Source organism: Oncorhynchus tshawytscha, linkage group LG09, assembly GCF_018296145.1.
Source record: "Oncorhynchus tshawytscha isolate Ot180627B linkage group LG09, Otsh_v2.0, whole genome shotgun sequence".
Taxonomy (NCBI): domain Eukaryota; kingdom Metazoa; phylum Chordata; class Actinopteri; order Salmoniformes; family Salmonidae; genus Oncorhynchus; species Oncorhynchus tshawytscha.
The window spans coordinates 14,439,714-14,455,533 of NC_056437.1; the positions used below are offsets into that span (position 1 = coordinate 14,439,714).

Here is a 15,820-nt window from a genome sequence, read left to right on the forward strand (position 1 = left end):
AACAGACAGCAAAGGATTTATTCCTTATTGTGCATTTTAAGTCATATAAAACAAAATATAAAAAATTGCCAAACGCCTCAAAATATGTATTCTGAAAATATAAGCCACTCATGTCTATTCATTAGAAAAAAAGACATATTGTCATTGTAGTGTAGAAGTTTAGAATATAGACAGTATTACATTGTAGTGCAGAAGTTTAGAATATAGACAGTATTACATTGTAGTGCAGAAGTTTAGAATATAGACATTATTACATTGTAGTGGAGAAGTTTAGAATATAGACAGTATTACATTGTAGTGCAGAAGTTTAGAATATAGACAGTATTACATTGTAGTGCAGAAGTTTAGAATATAGACATTATTACATTGTAGTGGAGAAGTTTAGAATATAGACAGTATTACATTGTAGTGGAGAAGTTTAGAATATAGACAGTATTACATTGTAGTGGAGAAGTTTAGAATATAGACAGTATTACATTGTAGTGCAGAAGTTTAGAATATAGACAGTATTGCGTTGTAGTGCAGAAGTTTAGAATATAGACAGTATTACATTGTAGTGCAGAAGTTTAGAATATAGACATTATTACATTGTAGTGGAGAAGTTTAGAATATAGACAGTATTACATTGTAGTGGAGAAGTTTAGAATATAGACAGTATTACATTGTAGTGGAGAAGTTTAGAATATAGACAGTATTACATTGTAGTGGAGAAGTTTAGAATATAGACAGTATTACATTGTAGTGCAGAAGTTTAGAATATAGACAGTATTACATTGTAGTGGAGAAGTTTAGAATATAGACAGTATTACATTGTAGTGCAGAAGTTTAGAATATAGACAGTATTGCGTTGTAGTGCAGAAGTTTAGAATAGACAGCTAGATAAGAACAGTCTATGGGTTAGGAGCAGGAAGGTGCTCTAGAATGTCGAATGATGTATTTTAGAATGTCTAGGAAGCTTTAAAGTTCTGGAAGACTTCGGCCACCTCAAGCCAGCTCCTGAAGCAGGCCAGGCCCTGGTCCCGGATCTGTTTCCTGCCTTTGTCTGTGATCACATCTCCATTCTCCTTCACAATCACCAGCTTGGGGACTGCTGTGATTTTGTACCTGTTCTTGAGATCACTGGGAAGGAAAAGTGGAACAGCACAGGGCACAATCATGTCTTTATCACCACATGGTCCATACCAGGCAAAAATAATACATTCACTTTTTATGAAGGCACAAAGGATTGTTTCAGTCACAGAAACCAATTATGAGAGGGATGTTGCAGGATAGCTACACACGTTTCTCATAATTGATAGGCCAATTATCAATCAAATGGGTGAGAATAACAATTTCAGAACACATGTTCTACAACAGTGGTTCCCAACCAAGGGTTCTAGGACCCCTGGGGGTACGTGGCCTATCCACAGGGGGTACTTGAGAAGACTCATGAGACCATAGGCCTACTGGTAAAATGCACATGAGGGGGTACTTCAGGGGTACTCCGGGCAGAGCAAAATTCAGTTGGTCGTACAGTAACCGAAAAAGGTTGGGAACCACTGTTCTACAACATAAAATACAGGTCCCAATGTGTCAGAGCATACAGTAGGCTAGCCTTGCAGAGTTCCAATCACTTTGGCTAATCAGGCACGTAGAGACCTTGCTCTATTTTTAAACCTAATCCCTCAGAGGGTGACTCATAAACCCTTTAAAAAGCCCGTAGCCTACAGTTAGCCTGCTGTGCTATGGGATAGGATACAAACCGTGGGGAAAAGCATATACGATCAGTTCAGCCATAATGTATGTAGACATTTTTGTGTCACTAGGCTATTTACAATAACTCAAATAGGAATAGGCTACAAGAAATAAGATAAATCCTAAGAATTTACTGTTTGTATTGATCCGTCCATGGCAGGGCCAGCCAGTCTCCGTGCATGTCATGATAATATTCCACCATATCATCACTTGACTTGTCAGAAGATATGAAAACTATTTCGAACTGTGCAGGTGGCTCGCTCTCCTAGACAAGTTCCGTGTAAAAATCGCATAGACTAGGGGTGAAATCTCGACAAGGCGGGCACCAGCCGGCAGAAAAATATATTCCTACTACTTTATTCCTGAGAGTTTCCTCTGGATCAATAAGATCCCCTTCTTTATTGAGCAGAGTTTTCCCAACAAAAACCTCCACCATGGTCGAATCGAACAGTTCTAGTTATATACAGGTTTAGTTTTACAAAAATATTTGGGACAGCCACTAACGACCTAGGCAACTGTAGTCAAAACCAGTTTAAGACGGTTACAGTTGTAGCAGTTACTCGCGGTGAACCGATACTAACCAAGACGTGAAATCACTCGTAGAAGTGCAAAACGGTCATCATTTTCATTCTTCAATCACTATTTAGATAGTTACTATCACCTTACAACCTGTCATAACGAACTGTATCGACTGCTGTAGAGCTGGTTACTGTTGGTTGGCTAAAACAAACTGCCAGTTTGATTGACATCTCACGTGGCCAATCAGTGTCTTAAGTCCTCTACGTAACTATTTAAAGGTACAATCAGTAATATTTACACAATGCAAATAGCCTTATGTCTTTATACCTGCTGAACACTGTGTATGTGACGAATAAATTTGATTGAGGGGAGTGATCTTCTGTACGAGAAATACCTAAGTCTGGAATCTTTAAAGGCAGAAAAACCATAAGGAAACGAACCACCACACAACCTCACATTACGTTTTTATTTTCTCAAATGTTATGATACTTACTTAACAATTATAAAAATGACAGATCTAAGTAACATGTTTTTAAATGCTTATAGCCCTAAAGCAAATCAAATTAACAAATTACCAGTTCAAATAGAAGCCATTGAAGTAGATGCCAACAAACATGAAGAATCAACTATACACTGTATTTTACAAGTTAGAAAAGAGCAACAGCATCTAAAAGGGACCATATACAGTAAATCATAGTTTTCAATCTTATTTTAAACTGATTTAAGAGTAACTTTGAGAAATGAAAACCCTAATATTTTCTCTTTAAAGTGTCTATGTACATTGTTTATTCTTCTGATATGTAACTAAGATGTGCTACCTACCTTGCACACCCCATACATACACGCACACACACACACACACACACACACACACACATATATATACACACAAATACACATATACATATATACACACACACACACACACACATATCTCTCTCATATATATCTCTCTCATATATATATATATATATATATATATATATATATGCTGTATAAACATCTCCCTCCAATTTTATAAGGCCTTTTTCTTTGAGTTCATGTTTTCCTTGTGGCACTCAACAGATACATTTAAAAAATATTTACGGATAACATTGGTATTGTATGTGAAAGATATGATCCCTCAAATGCTGTGTAACACTGGCATCATGTGGCCTTTCTATTGGCCCCTCATACAACCCCAGTGAGTTTCATCCTATAGCAGAGCAGAATCAAAAATGTAATACAAAAAATGACTTTGCTTTTCTTAAGAAATGCAAAACAGGAAAATAAAAAAGGGAGCGTCACAACAGGTAACAGAATGAAGATAACCTCATAGAAAAAGTTATGACAGAGACATGTGTGTATCTCACACCAACTTCCACTTACAGTTCTACTGTTTCCGCTACTCATGCAAAAATAATGGACTATTTTCATATTCTCTTTTTAATTTTTTTTTATCCCAAAATGAACCAACATCAAACACAGTGTGAAATGCCAAGCCATCAAACACTTTCAATTATTTTCCTGAAGGTGACATCTTGCATAAAACACAAGTCAGTTTTCGGTTTGGAATACAACAGGATACATAAGACACTTGTGTTTATTTTCTTAGATACAGAGGTGTATACGGTACCTTATGGGGTCTTCAAATTATGAGCCTCATTATAACCGATACACATAATCTCTCAGGTTTTCATTTCTAAAGCTACCATTCAGCCATACAGTCAAAGAAAGAAAAACAGTTATAAAATGTAAAAATAAAAACTAATGGGCTTTATATGTCTCTGCAGGCACTTCAGCTGGAGATGCAGTGGTTTATCTAATCGCAAATCAGTCACATCTGTTCTGTTACTACACAGGCTAATGAAAATATCAGGACTATACTACCTCTTCAGAGACTGGGAATAAACACTGCTAAAAGGTCAAGAAGGGCATGGAGAAAGAGTAGTAAGGCAGAGGAGTGTAAAGGAGGGGTTACAGTCACATGAACACTAAATGTTACTACAGTAATTAACAACATCTGTATGTCAGAGGTTCTAGAGTGCTCAGTAGCCCACTGTTTCTCTGACAACCATTGTAACATTCCAAAGGGGCCTACTAGGGGCATCTGGTGAATGTTGTTTTGTCACACACCCGCCCACACACAGAGAAAGCCAGAAACGGCTATCACATTTTAACTACATTATTTAAAACTACAGTTTTAAATAATGGCGGGAAACAACTCATCTCAACAAAATATGGCAAATAAAGGTCTAATTGAGGCTAGTAACCTTTCCTTGACTACAATATTACATGCACTCTATAAAGTGGGTGTTGCTTTTAAAGCTTTGAATACTTGTTGTGAATTAACAGTTGTGTGAAGACTTTAGAAACACTTTAGTATTGTTGTGGTGGTACTGCTGAATTTAGAACACTTTAGTATTGTTGTGGTGGTACTGCTGAATTTAGAACACTTTAGTATTGTTGTGGTGGTACTGCTGAATTTAGAACACTTTAGTATTGTTGTGGTGGTACTGCTGAATTTAGAACACTTTAGTATTGTTGTGGTGGTACTGCTGAATTTAGAACACTTTAGTATTGTTGTGGTGGTACTGCTGAATTTAGAACACTTTAGTATTGTTGTGGTGGTACTGCTGAATTTAGAACACTTTAGTATTGTTGTGGTGGTACTGCTGAATTTAGAACACTTTAGTATTGTTGTGGTGGTACTGCTGAATTTAGAACACTTTAGTATTGTTGTGGTGGTACTGCTGAATTTAGAACACTTTAGTATTGTTGTGGTGGTACTGCTGAATTTAGAAACACTTTAGTATTGTTGTAGTGGTACTGCTGAATTTAGAACACTTTAGTATTGTTGTAGTGGTACTGCTGAATTTAGAACACTTTAGTATTGTTGTAGTGGTACTGCTGAATTTAGAACACTTTAGTATTGTTGTGGTGGTACTGCTGAATTTAGAACACTTTAGTATTGTTGTGGTGGTACTGCTGAATTTAGAACACTTTAGTATTGTTGTGGTGGTACTGCTGAATTTAGAAACACTTTAGTATTGTTGTAGTGGTACTGCTGAATTTAGAACACTTTAGTATTGTTGTAGTGGTACTGCTGAATTTAGAACCCTTTTGAGGAGCTGGTTTGAAGTTTTAGTTTCCAAATACTTTGCAGTGCTTTCACCATACTGTCTTTATTTTTTTTTAAAGGCATGATAAAACAGTTTACTAAAAGGTTACTATGCCAATTAAACAGAAAGTCTGTTTAACACAAAGACAGAGGTGAAGAAGATGTCTCTAAATAACATATAACAATGAAAGTAAAAAATAAACAAAAATATAAACTATGCCCCCCCCAAAAGGTAAACATATGACTACAGGAACGATAATAACAAACATAAGTATTATCTGAATAATTATAATAATTATTGCTGTTATTATGATTGGATAATGAATGATAAGGGTCGAGGGCTTTGGCAAGGCCTAATGAACAAAACTCAGTCTCAGGACTACAGATTAACGTTCTCACTGGTCAACCATTCTGAATAGTGTTTGTTGAGAATGATCAACATATAATTATTATTAAAAGGCAAAACTTATAAAGACAACTGCGTAAATGTTTTCTGAGTGGATTCTTTGAAATTAGTGCTTCAGATAAAACTGCAAATATCGGCATCAGTATTTAACTATCATTATATATGAACATACATGAAAAAGTTATTGGAAAAAAAACAAAGAAACATTTGAATTAAAACAATGGTCATGTCCCTCACAAAACTTCAACAAATGCCTTTGCTCACTGCATATGTTGTTGTGTATCTTTTAACATTACAAACAAACAAATATAATCATAGTCAAGGGTTGAACAATTCTCTGAGATGGAAACAAACCCAGATAGTAATTCACTTTAAAGGTCGCACTAAATATGCAGTGTTCAAATAACGCTGATATCTTTTTCCCGTCCCTCCCCTTACAAAGGGATCTATGTAACAAATCCTTCAGATCTTTACTCTGATAGGGGACAGCCAGTTGCAGAAACAAATAGTCTTCTCAGCCATTCAAGTGGCCAATAACTCAGTTGCACAGTGACCCCTCCCCTCTCTCTCTTCTGACTAGATTCTAGAACACGAGATGCTTTAGTAGCAATCCAAAGGCTTCAGTGAAATATCCAATCTAGCTGTCCATCTGTCGCATCTCAAAGAAGCTGTTGCACGAAACGTTCGAGATATATTTAAGAAAAGTTGGTGGATAAGGTAAGGTTCCATATGGTGATGATGACCATCGTCTTTTCTGCATCCATCATTAACTCCCCAGACAGACCTCCTGTCTTCTAGGCCCAGAGACCCAGTGCCCTTTTCACACTACCGTGCCGACGTGAACCAAACTGTACCACCTCGAACATATTTTCGCATAGTCTTTTCAGCCATGGTGGATGTACGTGTAACCAGGCCAGACCAGTACAGCTCGATTCGGCTCAGTAGTGTGAAAAGGTCAAAGGGTAAAAGGTCGCCTTAGGAGGTCTTGACAAGGTCGTAGACGTAGATGTGGAAGTCGTCGTCGAACTTGATGAAGTAGACTGAGGGTTTGGCATCCACCTGGTGGATAACCATGCCAGTTCGTTTGGAGCCGTCCTCTTTGGCGTACTCTACCTGTTTCCCTACCAGACTGTCCACTACCTCCCCTGGCTCCCGCTCTGCAGGCGGAGTGTCATCTGGGGGAGAAGAAAATACATACGTTTACCAATTAATTCATTTAGCATTATTTAACCAGGTTAGTCCAATTGAGATCAAATCAACAGGCAGAGACAACACAGAAACAGGTTTATTGTGGCCTGTCAATGTCAGGTTAAATTAATCCCTAGACTAGCAGAAGAACTGGTGGACCGTTTTGGTTGTTCCCCATAGAAATAAAGAGGGCTATGTAAAGTAAGTTTACCATAACAATGATGATAGCTTTAATCATTAAGGAAGAACATCCAAGAGTAGGCTATGATCATTATTAAGAGAAGCCTCACCATCCGGAGAGAAATGGACCTGCAAACTTCCCACCTGTCCCTAACAGGACCCGTTCATTTCTTTGAAAGTCAATACCATACCCGATTTGGATTCGAGGTGTACCAAATCCGACCCGAAACATGTAAGAGATGAGAGAGGGCCGGGTCCAAGTACAATTGGGTCTGTATCGGACCCAAATGGATCCGAAAGATAAGAAAATGCTGCTTTATTGCCGCGCAGCCAGCAAAATTGTTTTGACTTGTCTGGCAGTGGAGTTTCACACGTTCATTTTTTGTTGTATCTAAAATAATGGATTTGTCTGGTCGACAGCTTGTATTTTTATAATGGCATCACTATAGGTAGATGGAGAATGTTATGAGGTTTTCTGAAATGTTTTCTTTATTTCCGTTGAAGAGCAGCACATAATTCTACCTAATATTCTGTATTATTTTATTGTGTGCACTGTGCAACATCAACATTTTGCCTATTTAACTGATTTAATAAAAATGTACTTAGACTCAAAAGGTTTGACCAGCAGCAAGCTTCAAATTAAAAAACAATTTTGAATAGGCTACGGAAAGATGGAGGCTATAAAATCGAGTCTCTAATCTGCATTTCCAGATAATTTTCACATTGGGATTAGGTATTTGATTAGGATCCCCATTAGCTGTTGCATAAGCAGCAGCTACTCTTCCTGGGGTCCAACTGTTAAGTATTTTAAAAATTTGCACATTGGGATTAGATCTACACTGCTTAGAATGTTATACATTTTCAGAATTTGGTTTTCGGTCTACACTACTAAGTATTTTAAACATTTTCATACTGGGATTTGGTCTACACTGATTAGTATTTTATACATTTTCACATTGGGATTTGGTCTACACTACTTAGTATTTTATACATTTTCACATTGGGATTTGGTCTACTCTACTTAGTATTTTATACATTTTCACATTGTGATTTGGTCTACACTACTTAGTATTTTATACATTTTCACATTGGGATTTGGTCTACACTACTTAGTATTTTATACATTTTCACATTGGGATTTGGTCTACACTGTTTAGTATTTTGTTATAAGAACACTATAGTTGGATGGAGAGATCTGTTTACCTCTCAGATTTTAGTATTACCATACCTGCATAACATATTATAAGCTTTGTAATAAGACAGAGAGTCTCATACATGCTGTAGGCTTTAACTACATTTTTACTGTACTCACTGGAGTCAGGCATGATCCTCAGGTCTCCCTCCTTGTAGTCGTCTAGGAGCTGGTACATGTACAGAACGGGGTCTTTCTCGTATGTGATGAAGAACCAGGTGTTCATGATGGGGGCTCGGGCCAGAACCATGCCCCTCCACTCGTCTTTAGTCCCGTCCTCCGTCTCAAACATATGCTCTACAGCCTTCCCTATCATCGTGTCAGCCAGGTTGACGTCGCTGGCGCGCGTGGAGGCTGTAACAGGTCAACAAAAATATGGGACAGGGATGATTGGTAATGAAGCCAACAAGCACTTCAATTACAATTCATATATTTTTTTATTTATTTAACTAGGCAAGTCAGTTAAGAACAAATTCTTATTTTGAATGACGGCCTAGGAACCTTGTCAGCTCGGGGGTTTGAACTCGCAACCTTCCGGTTACTAGTCCAATGCTCTAACCACTAGGCTACCCTGACGCCCCATTTCTAGCACGGACAAATCTTAGAGAGATTTGCATATGAACATAGAAGACCATTAGAGCACAAAAAGAAAGAACCTTTGCTATGAGACACGAACATCAACTCAGGTGCATCCTGTTTCCATTGATCATTCCTGAGATGTTTCTACAACTGGATTGGAGTACACCTGTAGTAAATTCAATTGATTAGACATGATTTGGAAAGGCACACACCTTTCTATATAAAAGGTACCACAGTTAACAGTGCACGTTAGAGCAAAAACCAAGCCATATGAGGTCGAAGGAATTGTCTGTAGAGCTCCGAGACAGGACTGTCTCGAGGTACAGATCTGGGGAAGGGTACCAAAACATTTCTGCAGAGTTGAATGTCCCCAAGAACACAGTGACCTCAATCATTCTGAAATAGAAGAAGTTTGGAACCATCACAACTCTTCCTAGAGCTGGCCACCTGGCCAAACTTTGCAATCAGGGGAGAAGGGCCTTGGTCAGGGAGGTGACCAAAACCTAATTGTCACTCTGACAGAGCTACAGAGTTCCTCTGTGGAGATGGGATAACCTTCCAGAAGGACAACCATCTCTGCAGCACTACACCAATCAGGCCTTTATGGTAGAGTGGCCAGACGAAAGCCACTCCTCAGTAAAATGCACATGACAGTCCGCTAGGAGTTTGCCAAAAGGCACTTAAAGGACTCTCAGACAAGATTCTCTGGTCTGATGAAACCAAGATTGGTTTAATTTGGCCTGAATGCCAAGCGTCACGTCTGGAGGAAACCTGGCACAATCCCTACGGTGAAGCATGGTGGTGGCAGCATCATGCTGTGTAGATGTTTTTCAGCGCCAGGGACTGGGAGATTAGTCAGGATCGAGGGAAAGATGAACGGAGCAAAGTACAGAGAGACCCTTGATGAAAACCTGCCCCAGAGCGCTCAGGACCTAAAACTAGGGCGAAGGTTCACCTTCCAACAGGACAACGACCCTAAGTATACAGCCAAGACAACGCAGGAGTGGTTTCGGGACAAGTCTCTGAATGTCCTTGAGTGGCCCTGCCAAGCCCAGAGAGACCTGAAAAAGCTCTGCAGCGACGCTCCCCATCCAACCTGAGAGAGCTTCATAGGTTCTGCAGAGAAGAATGGGTGAAACTCCCAAAATACAGGTGTGCCAAGCTTGTAACATCATACCCAAGAAGACTCAAATCAAATTTTATTGGTCACATACACATGGTTAGCAGATGTTAATGCGAGTGTAGCAAAATGCTTGAGGCTCGGGGCTGTAATCGCTGCCAAAGGAGCTTCAGCAAAGTACTAAGTAAAGGGTCTGAATACTTATGTAAATGTGATATTTTTTTATTTCTTTTACAAATTTGCTAAAATATCTAAAAACCTGTTTTTGCTTTGTCATTATGGGGTATTGTGTGTAGATTGATGAGAGAAAATTGTAATCAATTTTAGAAAAAGGCGGTAATTATACAAAATGTGGAAAAAGTCAAAAGGTCTGAATACTGTCCGAATGCACAATAGACCAAGTCCATACCTTGACGGTCAGGGAGCACCTCAAGTCCCTGCACCCTCTCATCTTTATGTAGCTCCAGGCCGTAGACACAGTCAAAGCCGTCGTACTTGATGAGGTAAAGCGAGGGGTTGACGGGCACCTGGTCCAGCACCATGCCTTTCCACAGCGACTGAGACGCAGTGCTCCCCTCCTTCCAGATGTGCTGGATACGACAGCCCACCATGTTCCGGCGGGGCGCAGACGACGACACCACCTTGTTGGGGCCCATGCTGTTCTTGTGTTTCCTGTACATTTCAGATTTCAGCCAATGAGAAGAGAGGGATTGGGGAAACAAATATCCACATAGACAATGAAAAGAAGAGGGAAAACCTTTGATAACTGGCTGTCAGTCCTTCACAGTACATTAGCTTCTAGATAAGTCTGGTATTACAGTATATCAAATTGGATACAATATTCAAATAATGAAATACACTATATAAACAAAAGTATGTGGACACTCCTTGAAATTAGTGGATTCGACTATTTCAGCCACACCCGTTGCTGTATAAAATCGAGCACAGACATACAATATCCATAGGAAAAACATTGGCAGTAGAATGGCCTAACTGAAGAGCTCAGTGACTTTCAATGTGGCACCGTCATAGGATACCACCTTTCCAACAAGTCAGTTCAACAAATTTCTTCCCCGCTAGAGCTGCCCTGGTCAACTGTAAGTGTTGTTATTGTGAAGTGGAAACGTCTAGGAGCAACAACGGCTCAGCCGCGAAGTGGTAGGCCACACAAGCTCACAGAAGAGGACCACTGAATGCTGAAGCACGTAGCGCATAAAAAAGATATGTCCTCGGTTGCAACACTCACTACCGAGTTCCAAACTGCCTCTGGAAGCAACATCAGCACAAGAACTGTTCGTCTGGAGCTTCATGAAATGGGTTTCCATGGCCAAGCAGCCGCACACACAAGCCTAAGATCACCATGCGCAATGTCAAGCATCAGCTGGAGTGGTATAAAGCTTGCCGGAATTGGACTCTGGAGCAGTGGAAACGTGTCCTCTGGAGTGATAAATCATGCTTCACCATCTGGTAGTCTGACGGACAAATCTGGGTTTGGAGAATGCCAGGAGAATGCTACCTGCATGAATGTGTAGCCGATGTGAAATGGCTAGCTAGTTAGCGGTGGTGCGCACTAGTGGCGTTTCAATCGGTGACGTCACTTGCTCTGAGACCTTGAAGTAGTGGTTCCCCTTGCTCTGCAAGAGCCGCGGCTTTTGTGTAACGATGCCTCGAGGGTGACGTGTGCAGAGCGTCCCTGGTTCGCGCCCAGGTCGGGGCGAGGGGATGGACGTAAAGTCTATACTGTTACAAATGCATAGTGCCAACTGTAAAGTTTGGTGGAGGAGGAATATTGGTCTTGATCTAGGCCCCTTAGAGTTCTAGTGAAGGAAAATCTTAATGCTACAGCATACAATGACTTCTAGATGATTCTGTGCTTCCAACTTAGTGGCAACAGTTTGAGGAAGCCCCTTTCCTGTTTCAGCATGATAATGCCCCTGTGCACAAAGTGATGTCCATACAGAAATGGTTTGTTGAGATCGGTGTGGAAGAACTTGACTGGCCTGCACAGGGCCCTGACCTCAACCCCATCGAACACCTTTGGGATGAATTGGAATGCCGACTGCGAACCTGGCCTAATCGCCCAACATCAGTGCCCAACCTCACTAATGCTTGTGGCTGAATGGAAGCAAGTCGCCGCAGCAATGTTCCAACATCTAGTAGAAAGCCTTCCCAGAAGAGTGGAGGCTGTTATAGCAGCAAAGGGGGTACCAAATCCATATTAATGCCCATGACTTTGGAATGAGATGTTCAACAAGCATGTGTCCGCATACCTTTGGTCATGTGGTGTATGTAGGCCATGGCAATGTATTACAGACAAGATCTGCTTTCTTTCCTTCCCTTGACCTGTCTACAGGAGTCCTTTAAAGATTGTATTCTTTGAAGTGTGAATATAGCCCTGACCATGGTAGTGTCCCTACACAGCTGACACTAACCCTGACCATGGTAGTGTCCCTACACAGCTGATACTAACCCTGACCATGGCAGTGTCCCTACACAGCTGATACTAACCCTGACCATGTTAGTGTCCCTACACAGCTGATACTAACCCTGTATTAACTTCAGCAGGCCACTTAAGACCAGTATCTGATATCAGGTATTCAGCATGGCACTACTAGACTTAATCATTGACTTATCTTCGCAAGCACAACTGATGTTCTCTACCTTGGAAAAACTAAGCAGACAACAGATGGTTTTAGCCTAGCCTGAAACCAGCTTTAATGTAATACTACTACACAACATGTATACATTTAGAACAGTTGAATGCCTACATTGGCACAATCACAAAGCTAAGGTAAGTACAGTGCATAAGGATTCCTGGCTTACTTGTGGGAGTCCTTTTTCTTCATGTTTGAAGAAACACCTGTGTGTCCTTAAGATAAAAATAAAAAAACATCACAAAAAAAACATCAAACGTTCTTCTAGTGCAAATGACTGTAGTGAATGTATTCAGTAGCTGAAGCAGTACTGTTATCAGTAGGCTAAATGTACCGGATTATATGTGTAACCTGAAGATAACAAGAGCAAACAACAAAGGCTGTGTCCCCCAAATGGCAGCCGATTCCCTATAGGCCAATTAGAGTACTACGTTTGACCAGAGCCTCTAAAGGCCCTGGTCCAAAGAAGTGCACTATAAAAGGAAAAGGAAAGTTGTGCACTATAAAGGGAATAGGTGTCCTCCAGGTGTTTCCAACATCACCAGGCAAGCTCTATCCTGGAACCAGCAAGCCAAAAGGAAAAGAGGACGCCCTCACCAAGAGAATCGGCACGGGGTTGAACGAGCTGGAGAGGATCGTCGATGGCCTATGAGCCCAAAGGAGCGATGGGACTAATTAAGTAAGCAAGTGAGTAATAAAGGAAAAAGGGTGCCATTTGGGACGCCGACAACATCTATAAAGAGCACAAATGGGATTTGTAGCACAAATGCTCAAATGTCAGCATGTGGAAACAATGCCAGGGAAACTAAACCAAAGCATGGATTGCTGTCATACATCGTCCATAGACTGCTTACAGGGTACGGAAACCAATATGTAATTTTCAAATGTAGGTGTACTATCCCTTTAAAGTCAAACTAACCTGCATCGGCTCTGGATCTCTGGCCGGGCGCACTCTTCCCGAATGGGGTCTTCATTCATCAGGGTATAGTGGAGCAGTCTAGCTGCCAGACTAGGGTGAAAATATCTATGGTACCAGGTCTGGGGTGTAAAACTGCCAACGTAATGAAAACATTAATGATTTATGTTATAGCCCAGAGAGATGGACGATAGCCAGGGAATACATCTGAATAGAAGAGTCCAGTCAGAGGAAGGTAACAAGTCAGAAAGTGAAAATCTATATATGGCAACCAATTCAGAAAATGGAAACAGGCAGGGAGGGAAAAAGAAAGTGTCTACCCAGTGCAGGCAGATAACGGGGATAAGGACGGATTATCTTTGATATCCAATCCAGATTGTCCACGGTTGGTTGAGGACTGACTTCGGGTCAGGCTAATGTTTCTGTTCAGGGATGATGATCACATCAGGACTCTGGGTAGACCTGCAAACCAAAAGAAATGCTGATATACATGTGAAGATATTCAGTCACTTTAATGTCGAATTCTGCACTTGGGCTAAACATTTGGGCTAAAACATCAAGATGGAAAAAATGAGAAAGGAACCCCTTCCATCCCACTTGTGTGGAAATGTCAGGATTAAACTAGTCCTGTCCTGTCAGTTCTACTCATAGAATTAGAATGATTCATGAATCAGTCAGGAAACATTAAATCATGAATAGAATCGATTCATGAATAATTCTAATTCTATGCTAGACCACTATAACAGCTGGTACCTTCTCTGCACTGCAGACTAGGCCTATATACAACAACCCATTCATATGTTGCAGTCTTGTTTTAGGCCAACATGAGTATCAAATCAGCAGCGTGACTATCCGGACTGATTCCTGTAAAACCGCTCACAACACAAGCCTTTTCACAAACCACCAGATCAATAATGCCACATCTGCCAGAATAGGTCTACAGTATGTTTAATCTGTAGCATGAACAGCACCTTCTAGAGGTCAGAACCTGGTAATATCAGGATGTAGGATGGGACATAAACCTAACAGCACACAATTTGGGAACAATCTGAGATGGTGGGTGTCGAAGTCCTCTTTCTTCTGCTTTTTGAGGAGGATGACCCAGTAGCCAAGCTGATCTTTCTTGTTCCTCCACATTTTTTAAAGTGAAAGACAAAAATGTGAGGCATTTATGGCAGTTGGGCATGTTGAGCCTGCTCTGCGAATGTTTTTACTGACAATAACCAAAATACAAAGAATTCAAGTACTGATCTTTCTGGTTCCTCTCCTATGCTGGGTGAAATGCAGGCAATACTGTACGGTGCCTTCAGAATATATTCATACCCCTTGACTTATTCCACATTTTGTTGTGTTACAGATTGAATTCTAAATGGTTGAAATATATTTTTTCTCACCCATCAACACACAATACATAATGACTAAGTGAAAGCATGTTTTTAGAAATTGTATGCATTGAAAAATGAAACACAGAAATATCTCACTCCAAAGAGTCAATACTTTGTAGAATCACCTTTGGCAGCGAATACAGCTGTTAGTCTTTCTGGGTAAGTCTCTAAGAGCTTTCCACACCTGGATTGTGCAACAATTGCCCATTATTCAATTCAAAATTCTTCAAACTCTGCCAAATTGGATGTTGATCATTGCTAGACAACCATTATCAGGTCTTGCCATTGATTGTCAAGTAGATTTAAGTCAAAACTGTAACTCTGACACTCAGGAACATTCACTGTCTTATTGGTAAGCAACTCCAGTGTTCATTTGGCCTTGTGTTTTAGGTTATTTTCGTGCTGAAAGGTGAATTCCTCTTCAGGGGTCTGGTGGAAAACAGACTGAACCAGATTTTCCTCTAGGATTTTGCCTGTGCTAAGCTCCAATCCATGTATTTTTTATCCTGAAATACTACCCAGTACTTAATGACTACATGCATACCCATAACATGATGCAGCCACCACTATGCTTGAAAATATGGAGAGTGGTACTCGGTAATGTGTTGTATTTGGATTTGCCCCAATCATAACACTTTGTGTTCAGGACATCAAGTTAATTGCATTGTTACATTTTTTTGCAATATTACTTTAGTAACTTGTTGCAAGCAGTATGATGTTGTCTTTGCCTAACAATGTTTGTACCATGTTCGTGCTGCTTCCATGTGTTGCTACCGTGTTATTGTCATGTGTTGCTACCATGTTGTGTTGTCATGTTAGGACTCTCTTTATGTAGTGTTGTGGTGTC

The 15,820-nt window shown here is 40.2% G+C and overlaps 2 protein-coding genes across 3 annotated transcripts in view; both read right to left on the bottom strand.

Moving 5' to 3' along the window:
- nxnl2 (nucleoredoxin like 2) lies at positions 1-2,431 on the bottom strand. Its single transcript, XM_042326584.1, is given in 2 exon segments — positions 1-1,119; positions 1,869-2,431. Coding segments are annotated over 2 exon segments (474 nt in total). The 5' UTR covers positions 2,171-2,431; the 3' UTR covers positions 1-947.
- Positions 2,432-3,670: 1,239 nt separating this feature from the next.
- Positions 3,671-15,820, bottom strand: part of LOC112257406 (spindlin-Z) — a 16,881-nt gene continuing 4,731 nt past the window's right edge. The window contains exons 2-7 of one of the 2 annotated variants that reach the window (XM_042326585.1): positions 13,909-14,050; positions 13,592-13,723; positions 12,842-12,887; positions 10,428-10,690; positions 8,440-8,673; positions 3,671-6,934 (exon numbers count right to left, since the gene is read on the bottom strand). In XM_042326585.1, coding sequence (XP_042182519.1) covers positions 6,735-6,934; positions 8,440-8,673; positions 10,428-10,690; positions 12,842-12,887; positions 13,592-13,646 — 798 coding nt within the window. In that variant the 5' untranslated portion in view covers positions 13,647-13,723; positions 13,909-14,050 and the 3' untranslated portion in view covers positions 3,671-6,734. The remainder of the gene's footprint in view (positions 6,935-8,439; positions 8,674-10,427; positions 10,691-12,841; positions 12,888-13,591; positions 13,724-13,908; positions 14,051-15,820) is intronic. The other variant, XM_042326587.1, reaches the window with a different exon arrangement.